The sequence below is a fragment of the Juglans microcarpa x Juglans regia genome, chromosome 1D (genome assembly GCF_004785595.1).
Source record: "Juglans microcarpa x Juglans regia isolate MS1-56 chromosome 1D, Jm3101_v1.0, whole genome shotgun sequence".
Lineage (NCBI taxonomy): Eukaryota > Viridiplantae > Streptophyta > Magnoliopsida > Fagales > Juglandaceae > Juglans > Juglans microcarpa x Juglans regia.
Window position 1 is genome coordinate 48,084,095 of NC_054594.1, and position 24,770 is coordinate 48,108,864.

The 24,770-nt window shown below is 35.0% G+C and overlaps 2 protein-coding genes across 3 annotated transcripts; both read right to left on the reverse strand.

The window, feature by feature from the left end:
• Window positions 1-11,919: 11,919 nt before the first annotated feature.
• Window positions 11,920-18,132, reverse strand: LOC121258294 (ARF guanine-nucleotide exchange factor GNOM). 2 transcript variants are annotated; one of them, XR_005939431.1, is made up of 4 exons: window positions 17,978-18,132; window positions 16,237-17,042; window positions 12,400-16,129; window positions 11,920-12,290 (listed from the first exon to the last, which is right to left on the reverse strand). XR_005939431.1 is itself a non-coding variant. In XM_041160361.1 (3 exons), the coding sequence occupies exons 2-3, from the start codon at window positions 16,969-16,971 to the stop codon at window positions 12,461-12,463; spliced, it is 4,404 nt and encodes a 1,467-aa protein (XP_041016295.1). In that variant the 5' UTR covers window positions 16,972-17,042; window positions 17,978-18,132; the 3' UTR covers window positions 11,920-12,460. The 2 variants fall into 2 exon arrangements, 1 of the variants encoding a protein (XP_041016295.1); XM_041160361.1 differs by having other exon boundaries at window positions 11,920-16,129.
• Window positions 18,133-20,940: 2,808 nt separating this feature from the next.
• Window positions 20,941-24,411, reverse strand: LOC121238508. The gene is made up of 3 exons (XM_041135801.1): window positions 23,091-24,411; window positions 21,407-21,952; window positions 20,941-21,183 (listed from the first exon to the last, which is right to left on the reverse strand). Exons 1-3 carry the CDS (start codon window positions 23,913-23,915, stop codon window positions 21,094-21,096), a joined length of 1,461 nt encoding a protein of 486 aa, XP_040991735.1. The 5' UTR covers window positions 23,916-24,411; the 3' UTR covers window positions 20,941-21,093.
• Window positions 24,412-24,770: the final 359 nt, after the last annotated feature.

The window sequence follows — 24,770 nt, forward strand, 5'->3', positions numbered from 1 at the left end:
TTATTGTTTTTCAATTTAAATATATTGTGACTCAAAATTGAAAAATAATAATTTAAATAAATAAAATAATGGTTATAAAGTGTGGATTATAGTGAGTCTTCAAATTTATAGATGAATTGGAATGCATTATAACTCAAAATTTCAGACTTTAGTAAATACTAAAATTCAATGCAATGATTTTAAATACAAATTCATCAAATTTTAAAAATTGAACTCATTTGATGAGTCCAATGTCAATGCCTTAGAGCACTAGCATTGAACTCTTCAAAATTTGATGATTTTAACTTTAAAATTCTGGCATTGAATTTACCATATGCTCAAATGTCAAATTTTTAGTTACAATATATTTTTCTTGATTTTTAAATTTAAAGATTCACTATTTATATTATATAACTATTATTTTATTTATTTAAATTATTATTTTATTTTATTATTTTAATAAATTTAATAGCTAATTCAATATGTAATTATAAATAAAGAGATTTCGAATTTATAAAAAAATATGTAAAATTTTTAAGAAGAAAATAATGAATCTAAATACTCTAAACTTGAAAAGGAAATAAACCTACCGAAAACCTCTCCCCGCGGGGCGTTAGATTACGCGCGTACTAAAAACAACTCCCATCTATGTCAAGTTTATTCCAGCTTGCTTTAGGCCTAAAAGAAGTCGACAGCTACAGCCTAGCTAGGAGGATGCTCAATAGTAACTGACAGAAATAACAAGTTGATGCTTGGATGGTGCATATATAATGAGAAAGGAAAATATTATGCTTACCATTATGCTTAACGTTGACAGCTTCCGCTGGAAATTTTTTTTTTACTTTTTTTTAATTTTATGATTAAGTAATTATTTTTTAATAATATTATAAATTTTTTTAAAATATTTTAAAATATTAAATAAATAATATAAAAAATAAATAAATAAAAAACACATAATTACATTAGCAAGAACCCAGCGAGAGCTCCCAAGTGTACGCGTAGACCCACTCAATGAGAAAAGCTTGTATGCACTCATAGTTGATCGCGTACCGCTCTGATTTTTTTTTTTAGTAATTAAGAAAATAATTTTAAGTGTATTAATATATTTGTAATTTTTTTAAAATATTTAAATATATTTAAAAAATAAAAATATAAAATATAAAAAATTACTAACAGTACAAACGAGTAATACTATTTAAATGATAGAGTAACACTCCTCATATATATATATATACTAGCAGTGAGTGACGTGTAATGCACGTTTTCTTAGTGACTAATATTCACAAAATGTAAAAATAATATGTTTTTTTAAATAAAATTAATTAGTCAATAATTTAATGTATAAGAGTAGAAAAATAAATTTTAACAAGCATCATAATGATAACAAAATATTACAATAATATGAGTAATATGAAAATTAAAATATTTTAGATATTCTAGCAATAGTTTTCTTAACAAAATATATGAATTGTAGAATTTAACCACACTACTCAATAACTCAGGGAGTACTAAAAAAATTATTTTATCTAAATGATTTTAGTTAATTAAGAATATTATGAGATTTAAATTATATTAAAAACTATAATTATTTATATGATTTTATTCTCTTAAAAATATTTAACAAAACTCTATTTTTTATTTAATGATAAAAGATTAGTATTTTATAAATTAAAGTTGAATTTATATTTTAATTATCTATTTTAAGTTTGTTTATTTTTAATATTTTAACTTTGGATCAATTTTAGAAATTTAAGATGAAGAGTTGAGATTAAAATTTTAAATCTTAATTTTTCTAATTACGGTTCATTACTGTTGTCTTTTAACGTGAACAGGGATCATGAACAGTAATCATGATTTATTATTGATTTTTAACGTGAACAGTATTAATAACTGTTCATTACTGTTGACTTTTACTGTAAACAATAATCATTGCTCATTATACTTTAACGTGAACAGTAATTACTGTTTATTACTATTCACGTTATAGTACTTTTTAAATATAAGGGGATATATATAATATTCGAAGGAAATGGTCGGTCTATGGCCTCCAGTTTTAAACTCTAGTTATAAAGATACATGAGAATAACATGATTACATTACATGTAGGAAAAAGGGAGATGAAGTGAACGATTTATATATAAAGCTCTAACATGAGGTAGTAACAACTTTCTTTCCTTTTTTTTTTTTTTTTTTTAAGTCCGTTTATTTGAGCAGTGTTGCTTAAACATTCAATACTATTCCAAGAAAAGTTGGATCATATAATTAATATATACTTTTGTCTCTCTCACCCATTTAACACTTTCTCAGTAATGTCTTCCGAGGGACGTCTACCATAATTGGAAACAACGCTATTATCATCCCCATATATCCCCATCGCTTTCAATATAATATATATATATATATATATATACACACACACATATATATTTATAGTCTTGATGTTAGAATCAAAAGATGTGATAATCTCTTCTCATAATCAAAACATATGTTTAATAAAAAATTGAGAGTTTATACCTCTAATAATTTGTGATGGATTTTCCATTGAGCCTTAGGACTCCTGCAAAGTGGGGAAGATTTCCAGCTATGGAGAGAATTACTCTTTAATCTTCTTTTTCTGATTTTTGTTCTTGCACTAAGAGAGAGGAGAGGAAGAGCAAAAGGTCTATATAGAACTCAATGGGCTAGTTTTATTTTTAAAGTGGGGTGAGAGTAGAGGCCTCCATATGTGTCTATTAAAATGACCCATCCCATTATGTGCCCAATGACTAAATGTTAATGTTAGTCTATTATTTATAAAAATAAATACAGTAATCTCTCACTTGGACAACATTACATTTAATCATAATATAAACACAAACAAGCATCTCAAAACCAAAGGTCTTGTTCAAACCTACAAGTACAAGCTAGTGAACAATACACCGACAGGGCATACGACACATGACTAATACTTGCAGTCATGTAATTCAGGTCGATGAGATACAAGTGCAGTATGGAAATAATCAAAAGAATGACAAACACCCGTTTCCATAAGAAGCTCTAGAGACAAATCTAAATGTCTTTAAAGCAATAGGCATTATCCAAAATGCAGTTGCAGCACCTAGTCTAGTGACTATACCGACAGGATATATGACACCAAACTTATACTCACAACCACTTGACTCAAGCATAGACTAAAATAGATTGTCTCTTGTAGGTAATACGCATTGTCCATAATGCGTATGACTCAGGCACGAGACTGATCAATACGTCTCAATACATAAAGTACGTCTTGTCCAAAATACGCATGACTCAGTCATGAGACTAAACATAATGTCTCGTTACATAAACAATCGCCTTATCCAAAATGTGTGTGACCTAAGCACGTGACTAGTCAATATGTCTCAATACATAAAGTATGTCCTGTCCAAAATGCGCGTGACTCAGGCATGAGACCAAACATAATGTCTCATTACATAAACAATCGCCTTGTTCAAAATGCGTGTGACTCAGGCACGAGACTACTCAATATGTCTCAATACATAAAGTACGTCATGTCCATAATGCGCGTGACTCAGTCATTCATTGACATTGTTATATTTAAAACAGAATATGAGCATAAACAATATAGTCAAACAGTCAATAATCACAAAACTCTCACTAAGTAAATACAACAAAAAACTTTAACAATCTCATATGAGTCACATGCTCTTAAAACAGCTTTGGAGCTAAACCTTTAGTTAGTGGGTCAGCTAACATATGCTCTGTGGAAATATGCTTAACACAAATATAAGACTCGACTATTTTCTCTCTAACAAACAAATACTTAATATCAATATGTTTGGAGCGAGAAGAGCTCCTAGTGTTTCGAGAGAAAGTAACTGCTACAGAATTGTCACAAAATATCTTCAGCAGACTCGTAATGGTGTTCACAACACCTAACCCCAATATAAAGTTTCGCAACCATATAGCCTGACATGTATCCTCATAACAAGTTACATACTATGCCTCCATTGTAGAGGAAGTTGTAAGTGTCTGTTCGACACTTTTTCTAAAAAACAACTCCTCCTGTCATCATAAAAATATAACCAGAAGTGGATCTCCTATCAACTAAACAACCGACAAAATTGACATCAGAATATCCAGCTACATCAAGAATGTCAAAAATCACCGTTATGTAAGTACTAGATCTTTGGTGCCTTGCAAATACCTAAGTACTTTATTTGCAGCTTTCTAGTGAGCCAAACTAGGATCACTCAAGTATCTCCCAAGTACACCAACATCATAAGTAATATCAAGTCATGTACATACTTGAGCATACATCAAACTACCCACAACAGATGAATAGGGAACTGTTTGCATTTGAGTCCTCTCACTATCATACTGGAGGCATTGAGACTTATAAAATTTATCACATTTTACAATAGTTGCCTTTCCAGGAGAATAATAATGCATATTAAACCTACTTAAAACTCGATCGACGTAGATTTTCTGAGACAATCCAAGAATGCCTCTAAATCTCTCACGAAAAATCTGGATGCCCAAAACAAAACATGCCTCACCAAGATCCTTCATATCAAAATGAGATGACAACATGCATTTTGTCTCAAGCATAAGCTCAATGTCATTTGCAGTGTGTAATATATCATCAACATAAAGAACAAGAAAGATATACTTACTCCTACTGACCCTCAAATATATGCATTGATCAATAAGATTCTTCTTGAAACCGCAAGAGGTAACAATCTCATCAAACTTTAAATGTCATTGTCTCAATACCTGCTTAAGCCCATAAATGGACTTGTTAACTTTACACACCATGTGTTTCTTTCCTTCCACTCGGAAACCATCAATTGCATAATGTACATATCCTCAAATAGATATCCATTAAGGAAAGTTGTCTTGACATCCATTTAATGTAACTCGAGATCAAAATGAGTCACCAATGCCATAATAATTCGAAAATAATCCTAGGTTGAAACAGGCGAGAAAGTCTCCTTATAATCAATGTCTTCTCTTTGGTTAAAACCCTTAGCAACAAGTCTAGCTTTATACATTTCTACTTGACCTTCAGAATTATACTTGGTCTTAAAAATTCATTTGCAACCAATTGGCCTATAGCCACATAGTAGTTTAACCAAGTCTCATACACCGTTTTGACACATTAATGCCATCTCATCATGTATGGCATCCATCCAATATGAAAATTGAGGACTATCAATGACCTCCTTAAAAGAGACTGGATCAAGAGACATACCAGTATTAAACTCATGCTTCTGCAAACAAACAATATAATCATCTGAAATTGCTGGTCTACGAACTCTCAAAACAATACCATCAGTCCCCACATCAACATCAACTATAGTGTCAACAGTAGGGTCTTGGACAACAATATTGGTTCCCTCTGTCAATGGTGGTGCAGCCACTGATGGAGGAGTAACTTGAACATGTATAACAACGCGCTCCTCCCTAAATACAACTTCATGTCGCATGGACTCCCATTATCACTAACATCCTCAAAGAAAATGGCTCGATCAGATTCAATAACTCTAGTAACATTAGAAGGGTAATAGAATCTATAGCCTCTTAATCCCACACAATAGCCAACAAAATAACCAGTAATGGTCTTAGGATCAAGTTTCTTTTGTTGAGGATTATAAAGCCTTATTTCTGTTTACAGTCTCAAGTACGAAAATAATGTAAACTAGGCCTCTTATCTGACCATAACTTATAAGGAGTTTTAGGAATCGACTTACTTGGTACTTGATTCAAAATATATGCAGTAGTTTTTAAAGTCTCGCCCCACAAAAAATAAGCAAAATTGAATGACTAAGCATACACCGCACCATATCCATAAGAGTATGATTTCTTCTTTCTGCAATATCATTCTGTTCAGGAGTTCCAGGCATTGTGTATTGAGCCTCGATACCACATGCCTTGAGAAATCTAGCAAAATGTCAAGGATTTCTACCAGTTTCATCATATCTCCCTTAAAACTCACCTCCTCTATCTGATCTTATCGCTTTGATTTTCTTATTTTTCTATAGTTCTAAAACAGCTTTAAAAGCTTCCAATGAGTCTGATTTTTATCGAATGAGCTCAATACAACCATAGCGAGAATAATTATTGATAAATGTAATGAAATATCTATAATTTTTCAAAGCGGCAAATGAAATGAGACCACAAATATCAGTATGGATTAAATCTAGAATATCCATACTTCTGCTAATCTTTTGCTTTTTAGTTTTTGCTGGAAGCTTTCATTTGATACAAGCAACACAAGTTTCAAAATCAGAAAAATCCAAGTAAACAAGAATGCTATCTTTAATCAACATCTCCATTCTTTCTCAAGAAATATGAGCTAACCTTTTGTGCCACAACATTGAAGAGTTTTCATTGGATCTAATACGTTTCAAATCAACTACAACATTCACAACAGAGACACTAGAAGAAGCATGATTTAAAGCAGGAAGCAAGTCAACTTTATAGAAACCATCATATAAAATAACAGTACCAATCACAACAAAGTCATAAAAGATTGTAGCATATCCATTTCCAAAATGAAAAACATAACGACATTAATCCAAAATAGAAACAAAGATAAGATTTCTTCTGATGGAAGGTATAAAAGAAGTATCAGACAAGTTCAAAATATGCTTAGAAGCCAAAATAAGTTTGACTACACCAATATGTTCAACTTTAACCTTCACAAATATGTTCAACCTTAACATTCACACTATTGTCCATATTTACTATCAACTCTGTATCAAGTAGTCTTATACAGTTCCTTAATTCCTGCAAAGAATTTGTAGTGTGAATGGTTGCACCAGTATCTAGCCACCAAGTATCAGAAGACACATCGACTAGATTAGACTCAAAACACACTAGTAGCAAATGTGTACCTTTCTTGTCTAACCAATCTTTAAATCTCCTACAATCAACCTTTTTGTGCCCAAACAAATGACAGAAATTGCACATTTCCTTAAAACCTTCATTCTTAGGCCCATTTAGAACACTCACACTAACTTGCTGAGGAGGCCTCCCATATTTCATCTTACAGGAGTTGCTACTATTATCCTTGAAGAACTTATTATTCCCTTTATCAACAGTTACCATGAAAGCAACATGAGATTTGGCCTTTTTCATCATCTCCTCTTCTTGAGTTATAATAACAGTCATTTCACTCAGGCTCCATTCATCTTTCTGAGCATTATAAGTGATATTGAGTGCATCAAACTAAGGTGGCAAAGATTCAAGCACTTGCCATACAAGAAAGTTATGTACTAACTCAACTTTCATTCCTTTGAGCTTGTTAAAGAAATAAGTATGTTTCATGATGTGCTCTCAAACTCCACTAACCCCATCATAGATGTGGTAGTAAGGAGTTTCATTAAAATTCTATTTTCTGCCTTATCAAATTTAGTAAATTTCTTCCCAACGGCATCAAGATATTCTTTAGCACTATCTATATCAGTTATGCTCTGTCTGATAGACTTGTTAATAGTATACTTCATAATCATGAGACAAGTCCTATTAGAATGCACCCACTGCTCATAACGAGTATTTTCAGCTACATAACTTTCACTTGTGGGTTCAACAGGCGCATCGACCCTCAAAGCCAAATCCAAATTCATGATAGCCAAATTAATAGTGAGATGCTCATTCCAATCCTTATAATTGGTTCCTGTTAGACTCTTGATGGCAGCAAAAAGAGAGATAGAGCCACATTGCCATAATATGAGGAGAATATAACAAAATTTATTATGCATGTGGAAAAAGAAACATGTACTCATAAATGTCTCCATTAGGCAATCTTATATCCATACTAGAGTCTTATTTAGAATAGACTCTTACGTATGATAAAATAAAATAATTAAATACAAAGACTTGAAATGACCCGCTACCGAGAGGATAGGACTAGGCCACCAGGTGCCAATCATTTAACTATTATCTTTATCGTCTTAAGCATCCTTCCAAATAATGGTTTGCCGATGGGGCAAATTTACTATCCGTATGGATCTTAGTATAATGTTATTAAGAGGAAGTATGATCAATATAACAATTTCGATAATTTATCATGACTAGTCCAAAAAATGACATAACATTTCAAAAGAGTATCTCCACATAAGATTCTTTATTGCCACAATAAAATTATAAAATAGCACAACAGATAGTTTTGAGGCACACAGAGAAATGTAAGCATGCTATTTTATAATTCGGCAATAAAATTATAAATATTTGTGAGGGTTGCTAGACCTGGACCCTGCTACATTTCTATTGTCACGGCAATAAAATAGCACAACAGATATATAACAAAAATATCCTCCCTCTCTCTCTCTCTCTCTCTCTCTCATGTCAACAATTTGTGGAAATCGAAAATCTTGCTCCAATAGAAGGGAAAAAAAAAAGTCAATAGATTTGACTAGCGCCACATGAAGTTTTTTATTATACAATTTTCGAAAACCAGAAGAGATAAAACCCACCGAAAATCTTGCTACAGTGAACAAAAAAATAAAAGAACACAACCATAAAAAATAAGAAGAAGGCTCTGATACCAACTCTTAGAATCACAAGATGTGATAATCTCTTCTCATAATCAAGGCATGTGTTTAATAAAAAATTGAGAGTTCATACCTCCAATAGCTTGTGATGGATTTTTTATGAGAATTTAGGGTTCCTGCAAATGGGGGAAGATTTCCAGCTATAGAGAGAACTACTCTCTCCTCTTATTTTTCTGATTTTTATTCTTGCCCTAAGAGAGAGGAGAAATAAAAAAAGGCCTATATAGAACTCAATGGATTAATTCTATTTTTAAAGTGAGGTGAGAGTAGGGGTCTCCATATGTGTCTATTAAAATGATTCATTCCATTATAGACCTAATGACTAAATATTAATGCTAGTCTATTACAAAAATAAATACAACACTTGATGCAATTAACCTCACAAGTCACTAACCAGTACCAGTGAAAAGCCTCTTCCAGACTGGGCCAAACCGACTGACCATGACCCATCTCGTGGGCCGTAATCAAAGCTAACTTTTAAAAATCCCATAACACCGACACGTCCCTCTGCAGCTTGCTATTCATATTAGTTTGACAGTAGCTGCACGACACAGCACGATACACAAGAGCCGAAGAAATAGCTGGAAGCTCCTCGAAATGCATTTGTCTTTGGGTGAATCAATTTCCAATTGCAAAGCCCGCTTCCCACACTCGCATTTTCAATGCAAGTTGACAATTACCGTCTATTAGGGACAACATCTGATTGGGAAGGACTGTCTATTTTTTATTCTTTTAATTATTTTATTAATTTATATAATGCGCATTGTGAAACTTATTCAATGTTTTTTTCTCTAGTATTCGTTGAGGCAAGCAAATTGTAAAGGATGAAAGTTATTTAGAGCATTGGTATTGGTGTAGTTAAATATAAAAAATAAACTAAAATCGCTTTAAAACGGTCGGTTTGTTGTTTAGGCTTTAACAACATCCAATGAAAATTTGTCACGACAACAATTTTACACAAATATCATAGACCCATCACATCCGATAATTCCAAGAGTTCTGAAGGGTCAAATGTTTGTCTCTTTTCCTTGTTCAGGCTTCAATCCTATTATTTGTGAAGTTTGGAGACTGTCGAAGACTAGCTCCATCGCCACTACAACCACACAAGGGCGTCGCCACGGCCCACACCAAGTTTCGTCGCCCACCAAGGTCCATCGCCCCAAGAGTCCACAATAGTCATTTAGCCACCAAGTTGTGTCATTTTGGAGTTGATTATCCATAAAAAAAATCTGAAATCCAATAAATTAGCCTGCAACTTCCTTATTTTTGCTTTTTTCTCTAATTTTAATAAAACTCGAGGAAAAACCGTCAATACTCTCACTCTCTCCTGCATTAATGAACTGAACTGAACAATTGAGATCAAAATAAAAAAAAGAAGTAGAAGAGATCCAAAAGTACGATAATCGGGAGCAATAAATGACACTAGTGAAAACGATCGAAGGAGCGTTAAAGATGGCATTGGTGATTTCAAACGTTCAAGATAACACCCTCTTCGCCATTGGTATTTTTTAATATTGTACAACAAATACAACTATTTTGCATCTGCTTCATCGATCTTATCTTATTATATCTAATAATGAATAAATTTCACCCTATTTTCCTTTCCCATAGCATAACAAAACCCTTTTTTTAAACTTGGCTGTCATCTTTTTACTTTCTATCCCCTCTCATATTCCCTATAAATCAAAACTCGTACGAGTGCATATTTGGTGATAATGGTGAAGGCTCTTTCAATTTTAGTGCATTTTTCTATGTCTTCTGTTGTTGGCGGGTGATGTGGTTGCCAAGAACCATGATACTGTAATCACCCATTCTATTGTTTTGAATGGCCTTGAAAATTTTGATATCGAAGCTTCTAATTGCTTCTAAAATTATTATTTTGATTTTTGTTCCCTTTTTGGCAAGTTTAATTAGGGCGCTTGACAATTTTGCCTAAAATGATGGACATTTAAGTAGGGATTTTTAGTTTTGGGTTTTGAGAGAGGGGAGGCTTTTTTGTTGTCGTGAGTGGTAGGAGTTGTGCTACACAGAAGTCCCACACTCTTACACACTATTTAAAAATATGTGATTTTATTTTTTTTATCTTTATATTTCATACTTCAATTCAATATGAAATATGAAGGTAAAAAAGTAAGATCATATATTTTTAAGTGGTGTGTAAGATGTAAGGCTTATATCTAAAATTTTTCTTTGAAAAAAATTAGATAGGCCAGCTAAAAGGTTATCTCAAAGCAAAATCACTTAGGGTGTGTGTGGATGTTGAAGTGAGTTGAGTTGAGTTGAGTTGTGATGATAAAATATTGTTAGAATATTATTTTTTAATATTATTATTATTTTGAAATTTGAAAAAGTTGAATTGTTTATTATATTTTGTATTGAGATTTGAAAAAGTTGTAATGATGAGTTGAGATAAGTTGAGGTGAATTTAGTAACCAAACGAACCCTTATTTTCTCGTCTTTGCTATTCAAGAAAGACTTCCACATTCGATTCTCTATATATTAGTTAAAATAATAATAATTTTTTATTATTTTATTATTATTAATTTGTTTTCTCTAAAATTAATTTTTATATATTTTGTAATTAAAACCTACCAACATAATAACTTGTGATATCTTAAAATTGAAATCATAAAATAAATTTATAGGCAATATAATGAAAGTCCAGAATAAATGTAGAAACACTGGTAGAGAGAGAGGGTGAAGAAAAAAAATAAAGCCGTTGGTAGAGAGAGTAAGTGAGAGGAGAGAAGCCGAAAAAAAAAAAAAAAAAAAGTGCGGGAGGAGAGAAAAATAATAATAAAATAAAATATGAAGGGTGAACAGTAGTTACATTACAGTACCTCTGAAAAAAATGTAGAAACACTGTTCGTAATAAGCAAAAAATTTGCATACAACTAATCCAATACAGTAGAAAAAGTAGAATTGTTAGCTCAATATGTATTTACATTTACATTTGAGTACACAAATGCCAATGCTCGTGCAAGCAGATTTTAGCGGATACCCTTGTAAACGGAAAAGGGAGACGATTCTCTCTTATCCCTTTTTTTTTTTTTTTTTAATAATCCTAAATAGTTTTTAATCAGTGCAGTGATAATACGTGGATTCACCGTAACTAATGCTGAAATTTGAATATACAACATTTAATGCAGACAAGTTGTAAAGAATTTTAATCCAACGGCTAAATATAAAATTTGTTGTGCATACGGCTTTTAAAATATGCCTCATTTTTAAGTAATTAACCACATTTTAGTTATCAGGGTAAATCCAACAACTGAATCACGTGAGACGCTGCATTGCAAATTAACGCGAGTATGGCATGATGGCATGGCTCGACCCAATAATCATCAGGCAATCACTTTTCTAGGCAAAGAAGTATCGTAATATAAGTTTCAAACCAAAGATATCAACTTTAAGTTCTGTACATTAATGAGCTATGTGATACAACAATTAAAGAAGGATTCGGTAACAATGTAACATTACTGGCCTTTCCCTCCAGATTTTCGAAATTACCAAAGAAAAGAGGAAAAGAAAAAAAGTTAATTCTCAGCCTAATTAGCATCCTACTGGGGAAGCCTAGAAATCTCTAACACCATACTTGGAGATATGTAGAAAATACACTCGTCTCTAACAAGGTTTTCTGGAGGCAATGATGAGAAGAAAGGAACACCAATTGGAAAGAAATGAAGATGAGCATAATAAACAAAGTGGCCAACCTGCCGGATCATTTAACCAAGGGCTCACGAAATCAGCTCCCTCCTTCCAAGCAATTCGCATCTAGCAGCTCCAGACAAAAGTAAGATATGGTCTATCAGTTTCTGTAAATTCAAATTTCTTAACAGAGAATTTCTATAGTAACGGCTCAGCTCAGCATTCATGATCATACCTGCTTATTAACGTTCATTAACAAGACCAGTAACAGCTGCCAAACCAGTGTACAATATATGCTAACCTCCAGTGCCGGCACTTTCGGAGGCCACTGTTTCATTGGGTGGAACAGACCCTGTTTCATGAGATACAGGAACGCCCCCTGTTTGACTCTGTTTATGCTGTGGTGGCTCTGAATCTTGATCTGGGAAAACCTCAGACTGCAACGAAAGAGAGATGTTATTTACATGTAGCCATGTCAGTTCCCACAAGCTATCTCCACCTAATGCACTCCTCTGCACAAGCACTCCTCTTGTTTTCATAACAAGCAAAGTGTTTTTTAGGAGCTCCGGTACTAGCTCCTGAAGCTTCTCACTCCTCTTCCCTCTAACTTTCACCTTCATATACTTTTCCATTCGGCTGAGAACACCCAACCATAGTTTGCAGAATGTAGTTAATTGTGAGAGATCATTGAGTAACTGTAAAAACACTTTTGACAAGAGCTTCATCACAAGGATAAGGGTGCCTTCCATGTTTCGATAGTCCTTTTGAGAGTGCCCCTGTGCAATTTCAAGCAAGTCATCAAGCATTGTGAAGATCACTGTATCAAAACACTGTGACCATAAACCATGCGGAAGGTGGAGCTCATCCACTCCTGTCAAGCACTTCTGCAACGATAATAGGGCATGATTTCTAACTTCTTCTCTCTGGTCCAAACAAACTTTCCTCAGTCCCTGCACAAGCCTGAACCACATCTCCCCAATGTCCTGAGACGTTCTCAAAGCTTCCTCCTCCCCCATTGCTTCTTTGGCCTCACTCATCCACCTTGCTAAACAATTAACAGAGCCCGCCATAAGATCGAGTGCACGAACAGACCTTTCTGCCTGTCCAACACGAGACTCAGCAAACTGCCTTGATGAATCTACACAAAGCACATAATTCGCTGGCGACAAGTGAGCTCCATCAGACATTATGAACAACAGTGCATCAAAGCCTGCTTCAGAAGCTTCAGGTTGCCGAGCTGTGTTGGAAAGTAGGGATGTAATTGTGCGCCACCCCAATTGGGATCTGATGTGAGAGGCATTTGCTTTCACAAGGCGATTGACTTCCTGTGTAATTTGTTCACTAAATGCATCAGCCACCCGGGGATCAAGCTTCAAAACAAGTTGCAGTGACCTTAAAAGTTCATCAGCAAGGTTCTCTTTATACGGAAGTAGCCGTTGGCAAATCCGGAGGAGCCCAAAAACAGCTTTTTCCACCAGGGCACCAGGCAGTACAGTGGACTGGACAATATTAGATATGTGCTCATAAACACCCTGCCAAAGAAGCACAATCCTATCCCTATTGTTCAGGGTAATAGCAATTAGCAACTCCAGGCAGAAAACTGCTGTATCTTCATCCTCAGGAGAGCTGTTCCCTTTCTGAGGTCGCCCAGCAGCCCAAATTAGTGCTCGTGCAAGCTGCAATAGCGACTCAGCTTTCAGAAACTTACTTTCAGTAAATATGCTGTCAATGTGGCACTTTTGAATTGTCTGAAGGGTGCGTTGATGAGCAGCAAGTTGTTGTTCAGTAGGTTGGGATCTTGGCTCCTCTGTATCAAGAGATAAAAGCTGGCTAAACCGACCCATTAATCCAGAGGATCTCCTAGGAGTACCCATGGATGGCATATGAGCCGAGGATAAAGAACTCGTGAGAGGCTTCCCATGCCCGGTGTCAGCAGAAACCTCCAATTCATCAGCAGCATCACTGGCCACACGAGCTGGAAGAAGACCAAGCTTGTGCAGTCTTAAGATACAATCCAAAATATTTCTCCAACCTGTGCGGATATAATCACCATACCTATTTGCAATAGTGAAAACAGTCACAGTTGCCATTCTTGCTTTCATGTCATCACCAAAGGCTAGCACCGGTTCCTCAACAGATGATGGACTCAAGAGAGTGGTGAACTTACAGAGGGATACGACTAGATCATCCAATACATCTTCAAGATGATGGCATGCCGAAATCTTTGCAACTGCCAAGAATCCATCAATACATGTTTGGTAAACTTCTTCATGTTCCGCATGATCAAATACCACAGAGATAGCAGCAATTGTTGGGCCTGACATTATGGCAAACATATCGTGGTCAAGGTAGGCTCTGGAATCAGATACAATGAATGGAGCAGTTTTTTTGGATTTGTGCATTAGATCAATCCACCGGCTTGGGGTCATTTCCGGAAAGCCAGCACCTTGCTCTGGGGTTGTGCGGATCTCATTCTTGCAAATTGAGTGGTACAGTTCTGACAGGAATTCTCGAGGCAGATCACTGCCTCCGTTGATGTGCCTATTATTCCGGATGAAATCATCTTCGGTCATCTTTTTCTTCACTTGTACATTGTGTTGATCTGTATTAAGCATTATGAGTGAATACGATAATAGCAAAGCAGCATCCTTGTTAGCTAGAATCTGTGGTGATTGCTCATAGTATCTCTCTGAGAATGCCTCAAGCACCCTTTGTATCTTTTGTGATTCTCCAGGCAGTCGGAAAGTTTCTAAAAACAGCCGCAGTGCAGTGTCCAAATTCATGTCTTGGAAATCAAAAGTCCAAGCAAATTCATGAAGGACCTGAACACAAAATTCATCATGGTTCCCCAGGAAATCACCAACAAGATTCTTATCCAAGCCAGCAGTGTACCTGAAAAAGCAGGCCACGCTTTGGGGGTCAAGTTTGTCAGGTAGGAGATGTGTTCCTTGGAGAAACTCCAGCCCTTTTTTGGGATCACGATTAAAGTGATCAGCTCCAATCATCAACCGTCTCTTGATGTACTTCCTTCGACGGACAAAAGGAACCCAATGATTAGGATCACTGTAGTTGTCACACTTCACCATCCAAAATGGAGTGTACTCTTCAAGACTCACTGGAGCATGTTCTGAACCAGCTGATGTGTTGCCTATCCTCTCTGCCATTCCCTGAATAACAGCAATAAGACCATCCAAAGCAAGGATGTGCATTGATGACAGAGGACAGTTCACAGGAAATGCACTCTTTGACAACAGATTAGCTAGTTCTTCAAAGATGTTAGTGCAAGTTATATCGCAATCTAAGTTGGCATACATCTCGACCATAAATGTTTTCTGCCTGCAGAAGTCAACAAGAGCCTCCATGGCAACCTCCTGCTGCTGGTATGAAGCCCCATATCTGCTTTGTGCAAGCCTCAAAATCACACAGGAAAAGAAAGCCTCAAGCTGTAATTTGAGTTCTGTTCGAAGATGATGATACAGATTGAGAACGATGCTGCACACCATTGAAAGAATAAGTGGACTCGTTGACAAGCCGAATTGCATCAGATTTCGGAATAATTCATCCTGAATCAAACTCAACAGCCTGGGATGATGGCGAATGGAAGGTCCACCCAATTCTATAGCCGAGTTTATCAAACCCAGTGCAAAAAGAGGCACGTCCTCTTCATATGCTATTGATCTGGGGTCATTTCCCACATGCTCAACAACATTTAACAAAGAGCATAGGAAATGAAATATTTCCACCATGCAGGGGACCCCATCAGTCATCAGATGCAAGTCATATGAAACAGTTTCCTTTCCATTGACAGACCGAATTGTTTTTTCATTAGTCCCGGTTGCTAGTGAACCTGTGGAAACATTGGTAGTAAAATTCGTGGATAATGGTTGACCATCATAATCAGAACCCATGTTGCCGTTCTCCAATTGAGAACTTCCCAAAGAATACTCATTATTGAGACCACCAATCTGCACAAAAAGCAATGAATTTGTATATTCAGAAAGTAGTAAGCTCTATTTCAGAGAAAAATGAGATATTGCCAACAAGAAATTAGGAATGAAAAACACACTTATACCTCCTTTTTTACAGTATTGCTGCCATTAACCAATGAACGTTCTGTGTTGTCAACATCTGGAAGGTGCGAGAATATACTTCTAACAATTTCATGCATTGTGTGGCGAGCTATACGCTGCAACAACTCACCTTTTGATCCTGCTTGGTGAACTATACGGAAACAAGTATTCACTATCGTGCAAACGTGCTGATTACTCAACATAACAGAAGCTTGACTTTTCATACAAGACAGAAGAACCTGTAGTATCTTCATCAGTACCACTTCTTCTGATGCAGGATCAGTCACCTCAAATCGACAGCTAGTGACAGAATCAACTACCAAGTGCATAGCATTTTCAACATTCACAGTATTTTGGTCAATCACATCAAGAGATAAAATCTTGTGTACGGATGACAGAGCAACACTAGTGATTGGGGCACCAGTTTCGTCCGAGCGAATCACATCCAGAAATGGCTGGAGATAAACGGCAGGGTTGATAGTATGCCACTGATGTGGCCATGAAAAGATTTGCTTCCGTAGTGCTTTCAATGACTGAATTAGGGAATGCTCCAGCTGATCATCACCTGACATATAACGACCCCCCCATCTTACATTTCTCCTCATGACTGCCAATACAGCACCAATCTCTGAATTAATCATGCATGATAGAGTAGCTTTATTAGAATAGGCAGTATCACAGTCCTCAGGTTCCTCCTCAATTGAGTTGATTCCAGTTTGCAGCTTTAGACGGCCCATCTTTGCACAATATTTGTTGTATTGAACCTATATCTAGCAGTATATGCTGACTGATATAAATGCAGAGGAACCTAGGCAAAGCATGCAACATAGATAAAAGCAAGGCATAGTTATAAGGTATTTTAACATATCAATTAAATTGAAAAAAGTGGGGAGCCAAATAAAACGAAAAACAATTACCATAGAGAAGCAAACTGCAAAAAAATCACAAGCATATCAAATTTAGTGAGACAAACAAGCTAGTATGCGTAAACTAATAAAGCAAAAGTGGATGTAGCTAGCTCAAGCTTCTGTATGTAGCTCGCTTATAGTTATTTCCATCAAAGAAATAGAGGTAAGTGTTCAGTCTCTGTGCAGCACACACTCTCCAAAGGTAAATGCCTATACGCATTTTCATTATGTTATGCACTTCTAGGACATTCCGAGGACTAGGATGCAGCGACACAGCAGTTCTGTACTGTGAAACCGAACAATAACATCTTAGGACAAACTTCCATTCCATGGAACCGAGGTAGTATTCTCAAAAGTGCCACACAAACGCATCCAGATAGAAAATCTAGGTCAAATCCTCAATTTGATAATCTAAGTCAAACCCTCCTAATCAAACACCCCAAAAACACGATTAAAAAAATAACGAAATTGAGATCCAATTCAAAAAATAAGCCGATATAGTAGTTGAGGCGTTATTTGGACCGGATCCTAGTAAATGAGCTGAAGAAAACTAAGTAAACGGCAGATCTTCCATAGTTTGGCGGGCTGGAAAGTGCACGAAAAGAAATTAAACACATGCAAGTCTTTAGCATAGTTCAGAGGGTAATTTTCAACTGCAAAATAATTAAACAAAAATAAAGCGTAAAATTAAGATTCGAAATTACATTTTCCTTTGGGGGTTTAACAGGATGTATGAACAGAGAATGAAATAACTAAAACGAAGGCACAAAGCAAAAACTGTAGAGAATGGAACTGCGCAAAGGATTTTGGAGATCCATAGAGAAGAATGGCGTACCTTTGTGGATCCAAAAGACTCAGAGTCTGAGACTCGTCCGGGAAGTTGGGGGAAGGGGGAGGCGGGGCCGGACGAGGAAAAGCAAGCACGACTTTGACAGAGGACAAATAAAATGAAAATTACGAGGGAAATTTTGTGAAACTACCTGCGGGAAATTATTTTCACATAGGAAAATCGAAAATCGCATGGTAAAAGAAATTATAAAAAAGTTATTTTATAAATTATAGGTTTGGATTGGGAGATTATCTTATTTTATTTATTATTATTCATAAATTTTAATTTATAAATTTTATTATTATTTATAAATTATATCAATTCATCTCATCTCATTTCATCTTTTATTCTAAACGAAACATTAAGATATTAGTTTTCAAATTACTATTCAGTTTTTTTTATATGTTTTGATATACAAATATAATTTATGGAGAGTAAAATAAAATAAAATAAATTATTGGTGTTACCATCCATCGGTTTTGGAAGGAGGAAAATAAAAATAACTGAGGCCTCGTTCGTTTTCAAGAAATATCTCATCTCATCTCACTTCATCATTACAACTTTCTCAAATCTCCACACAAAATAAAATAAACAATTTAACTTTTTCAAATCTCAAAACAAAAATAATATTAAAAAATATATTCTAACAATATTTTATTAAACTTTTTAACTTTAATCCCATCTCATCTTATCTCATCTCTGAAAACAAACGAGCCCTGAGTTTCAACTTTCTACTAATTTTCAAGTTACTATTTAGTTTTTTTTATATGTTTTGATATACAAATATAATTTAAGGAGAGTAAAATAAAATAAAATAAATCATTGATGTTACCATTGATTGGTTTTGGAAGGAGGAAAAAAGAAGGATTGAGATTCAACTTTTTTCATAGGTACATTTGGTTAGGAAATTCATCTCAACTTATCGTTACAAAATTTTCAAATTTCAATACAAAATATAATAAATAATTTAATTTTTTTAAATTTCAAAATAACAATAATATTAAAAAATAATATTCTAACAATATTTTATCATCTCAACTCAACTGAATTTAACATTCAAACACAACAAGCTCAATTTGGTTGTTAAATTCATCTGAATTTAATTCAGTTTAGTCTAATTTTAAATTAAGTCTAATATTCAAACACCCAACTCTCAAATTACTAAACTCATCTCAACTCAAAACCTATTTACACGTGAGACCTATAACTTTTATTAATTTAACACTTATTTACACGTGAAATCCATAACTCTTTTCAACTTTCTATAAATATATCTAAATTTATTTTAATATCTAAATATATTTAAATTCATCTTAAATAGATCTTATAAAATTTATTTTATTATTTTAACTCACTATTATTTAAAAAAAATTCAATTCAATTCAATTCAACTTAACGTCTAAATGCAGCCAAATTCACGCACCGGTAGTTTTAACTTTGAAAGAAAGAAAAAGATAAATGGAATAAAGTTAATTTAAGATAGACAATGTCCAAACTTTCTCAAGAATTATTTCCAAATAAATGGACTCTGTCCAACCTCACGTCGCTGGTCTATCCCTCTCTCTTTTTCCAAACAAAAAGTAATAAAGGGACCTAGATTCCAAGAATAGCAATTTTTTTTTAAAGAAAAATAATAAATACACAACATTTTATATAATAATTTTTATAATAATATTTTAAAAGAATGGATATTTTTATAAAATATTTTATAAAACTAATATTATTTTATAAAAATATTCTTATTTTATAACATGTATTATAAAAAATATTATATAAAGTATTATCTGTTTATCATTACTCTTTTTTAAAAACCAAAGAAGACCGGTTAAAGAGTATGATATGGTCGGGTCTGGTATTCAAACTTCAAAGTGATGTTTGGGCCCAATAACTGGGTCCGCATTTAACTTGTATGAGTCTGGGTCATTATCAATTCGTCTTTTAGGCCCACTGACTGATCCAAACTAGCCTATTTTTCTTGAATGACGTTTCAAGTACTTAATTTCAGTATTAAAGCTACCTTTTTTTGTGTACAACACGAGTTTATACGATTGTATTAGATTCTTACAAAAGCTCTCCAAAAAGCACCAACTAATATTTAAGCTTAGAAAATTATTTATGCGTGTAGAGCCGCATTTTTGCCTTTTGGTGTGGAAGATTTCTAATCGACAGCTCCGGAGGCCACAATCTTAATAGATGCAAAATCTTCCACATAACTATGTATTAATTCTGCTAATTTAGCTCTCTATGCTCACAACTGCTCTTTCTTCTGATCAGTCCCATCTCGTTTTCACCCACCTTTTGGCTTATTAATTTCTACTAAAAAATTGATGTAAAAATAGAATTATTTGTCATTTAGATTTTCAACAACAACACGCGATACGACCCGTGTAATATGAACACGATGTAAAATTAACAGGTTTAGATTTGATATTAACATGTTCGGGTCAAAATGGGGTTGATCCATTAATTAAAACATGATTTATAAATGGATCAATCGGTGTTGACTCCTTTTAGATTTTATTTTAAAATTACAATTTTATTATTATTGGGCTCTAATAGTACTGTTGTTCAATATGCTCGTGTTTTTATTGTTGGGATTGTAATTTTAAAACTATGCCCATATTTGTTACTGTAGAATTTGTAATATTGATTTTATTATATTTTAAAATTTTAAAAAGATTGATTTTTTTGGTTAGTAGGTAGCCTTATTTTTTTAAAAGCTAGTGGCTACTAATAAATTTAAATTTGAATTTTTTATGTAAAATTATATTAATCAGGTCAAACGAGTTATGCGTATTAATATTTCAACTCATTTATATGAAACAAATTTAAATAAGTTATATCATGTTAACATATTTTTAATTAATTATTAAATGAATTAGAACGAGTGATACAACACGACCCGTTATCTAAATGAGTCAAGTTATAATTTGAAATTAAGTTTGACACGTTTAGTTAAAGGGCATATACTATAACTCGGCCGCCGCTGTGCCTAATTTTTTTCTCTGTCTGCATATCTTCATTACATAAGTAGTAAACTGCGAATTTACAAAAGTGAAGCTCGGGCTGACCTAATTATATATATAAAAAGCTCCTACATCTAGCTATATGGTTATAGTTTCCTAGGGCCTGCACTTCCTAATCCTAATCCTCAGGCTGCTATCCTTCACCGTTCCCCGATCCATAATCTCACAACATTGTCTGCGCGGTGCCTGCTCATACGGTAAAATTACAAAGGGTTAGTCCACTATTAATTATTTCACTCTTAAGAACAACAGGTGATCAGGTGAAACCTAGCTAATATTATTTCAATTCTACACATGTACAGCACATGCAGATAATGCGTTTGAAGGAGGAAATTAAAACATTCCTTTTCTTCTGTATTTCTTATAAAGAGTTCTCAGTATAGTTAATATTTAAGTTTTAGGTTGTCACCTTCCTCCAATGCTCTGGGTCCATCTTCAATGAGGCGACTTTAATGCTCTGCACTGCCATGGCCCGGGCATAGTCTGATGTACCACAACTATTCCCGATCTTAGCCACAAACCTCTTATAAGTAGTCAGAGTCCCACTCCTCCCCACCTCCTGAACCTTGTCCAGAAAATAAGTAATAGGCTGTCCACACGGGTCAGAACTCATGGGTCGGGTATTGAAGGTAAAAGGTCCATCACTCCAACTCCGCCATGTCTTGAAGGTCAACAGTGGCGTCTGCAAATCCTTAGCCGTCAACAATGACGCGTAGATCTGAACAGTGTATCCCCATGCAATGGTTACTGACCATTTACGCCTGTGGTTGTAGCAAAAACTTTGCTGTAGGATTCGTCTAGGGTCGATCCGGTATGCGCGCATGAGGGATTCCACCGACTCTATTTGAGTCTGGTTGGGAAACATAGGTTTCAAGTTGTCAAGGTGGTGGAGCGACAGAAGTGGTGCTAATGGGTGTGCTGATAGAATACCAAACGGATCCCCTCTGATATCAAACTGAGAAAAATAGAATATCCAAACATATAACATCCAGACAAACAAACGGATTAATTAATTAGTGACATCGTCCACAACATAATTGTTCAACATGCATAATCACCGGTGATAATGAGCCCGCGGCATATTGACAATTAATGCTGAGAAGAAATCCAAAAAAACCTATGTATGACAAACCAAACAAGTGCTTTTTTTCCCATTGAGTTCAAAAGAGTCTTAAGACACATGCTGCATGCTGTTACCTATCCGAGGAATACACCTCCCCCCGTTTATCTCAGTCTTGTTAATAAACCTTCCCCCCGTAAAAAATTTTATATTCTGTTTCATGTTCAGAGTTAGATCTAAAATCCTTTACAAATTTATTTGTTCAGCAGACAGAAATGCTGATTCATATATTTTTTGTAGGCTTTGTTTCTCGGGCCTTGAGACTTGACTCTTTTGGCATCCGAAGATCCCAATGCCATACTGTGCCGTTGCTCACCCGTATATATCACGTACAGGTAGTCAAGTCTTTGTTAGACCAAATCATCTCTATCTTTTGAAGTTGTTACACGAATTTGATTTCCAAATAAACATATTAAACAAATTTGCAATTAAAAATTAAAAATTAAAAATCAAATTAATAAACTTGATGAGTCACATAATAAATTTATTTATAATATAAACATTTTTCTTAATAAACATAGTAAGATCAACTGGTACTTCTCCTTCCTCACGGCCTCCAGTTCGTAATTAGAAGATTTTTTTCCAGAACCAAAACCAATTGTCGGTATCCAAGGCGATGGCATCAAATAACAACAAAAACATTGGAATATTTAACACGTGACAGCAATTCACAGGATATATATCAAGCCTTAAATAAGTACGATGATACAACAAACTTCTCTCTAATTTATTTATAATTTTATATTAACATTTTTTCACTTTAAATCGAAAATATTATTTTAATAATAATTCAAAATATATAAAAATAATAATTTTTAATACTTAATTATAAATAAATTATGATGTAATTGTTATTATATCATTTTCTTGTTAAAGTAAAGAAAAATAATGACTAATAATGACTCCGTCCTTAAAAACGCTTGCATCCCGCCACGTGTTTAAAGACAAAACAAGAGAAAAACAAAAAGCGTACCTGGTGGAACCCACGCTGCTTTGTGAGAGGCACACCGAGCTCGCTCACACATGCCCACACCCTCTGATCAGAGCCGTAGAAAGTGTAGTACCGATCAAGACAACCGTCGAAAACATTGACCAGCTGAGCCGCAAGTGGGTAACTAATGGCGAATCCACCGCCACCGAAAGCCATATCGTACGAGTGCAGCGTGTCTTGTTCCACGCTCTCCGAACTCCCTCCAATGTAGTACATCTGATTGTGATCATAACTAGCCAACACCGAAACTAAGTTATCAGTGAAAAACACCGTATCATCGTCTCCCATCACGAACCACCTCACGTTCGGTAACCCGAGCTTGTAACTTTCTAAAACAATCCGGGCGATCCGAACGGCCGATTGAGAGCTCAAGTATTTGAACCTGCTCCAATCCTCCGATACTCTGTACGGGACGGAAACTACGCCTTGCCTGGATACGTTTTCTTCGAGTTTCTCGTCAAGCCAGACGAAACCGCGGGTGATGTTGGTGTCCCACCAGAGCTCGCCATACCGACTGCGGTTGCGCCAGGTGTGCACCGTGCCGGCGAGACCAAAAAGGAGGTGCGAGATGTTGGTGGGCCCGAATTTCCTGTCAGATACGTTTCGGGATAAATGGTCAGGGAAGGAGAACCACCGAGTCCTGGTCAAGAAGGCAGAGTGGAGAGCGAGGGAAATCGACGCGACGAGGCAGACTATGAGGCCTAATCGCATTAAGAGCACGAAGAAATCGGAGAGCTTTTCTGGAAAAACGAACAACTTTGAAGCTTTTAGCGGGTCGTGACACGGTTCTGAGCGAGTCCGACTCATCTTCGCCTTTGTAATTTTTTCTCGAGCGTTTAAGAAAAAAAATTCAAGCGCCCTTAGACCAGATGAATGATGATTAGTGGAACTTTCCCCTCCAGGTTACGCCTTAAGTTGCGATTTCATCAAGATTCTCTTTGTTCTGTGCTGATCATCCCATAAAGTTTAATGAAACCCCCAGAGAAATCTCAATTGCTGACACCATGCAGCATCGCCGGAAAAGTTTCTCAATTATGCCCAGAGCCCGAGATCCTGATTCTCTGCGTTTGATTTCCGCTACGGATACCTCGGTTGTCTCCTGCGTTAGGGAAAGATGTCATCCTCCAGGCTTTTAGTTCCAACACGATAAGATGGATAGCAGAAGGATCTATAACGAAAACTGAATGAAAATAGCAAGTAGTTATTGTACTGTTTTTTTTTTTTGGTCCTTTTTGAAAAAAGAAGATAACTTTACGTATTGAAAGGTTGGAGCAAAACCAGATTTTAGCCAAGTGATAATATTCTGATAATAGTTTGGGTATTTTCAAAAATAACTTCGTTAATTAGGTCGTCGTATTAATGGTAAGGGGATCAAAGAAATCGATTTCATTGTTATTTTCCTGCGCGATACAAATATAAGGCTTTTTTCAAACTAATTAATGGATTTTCATGCACTATGAATTTACATCGTACCTTGCACGATACGGGCATATTGTATAGTGTCCAGCACTGTGATGCGTGTTGTCGACTCCCTTCTATTCTATTTCTATGAGTATCTAATGCCTAACCAAAATACAAAATTCGAGCTTTAAAAAAAATATAAATATTCGAGGTAATAGAGAATTCCGTTTGATGACTAATCAAAATTAAACGGATTATATT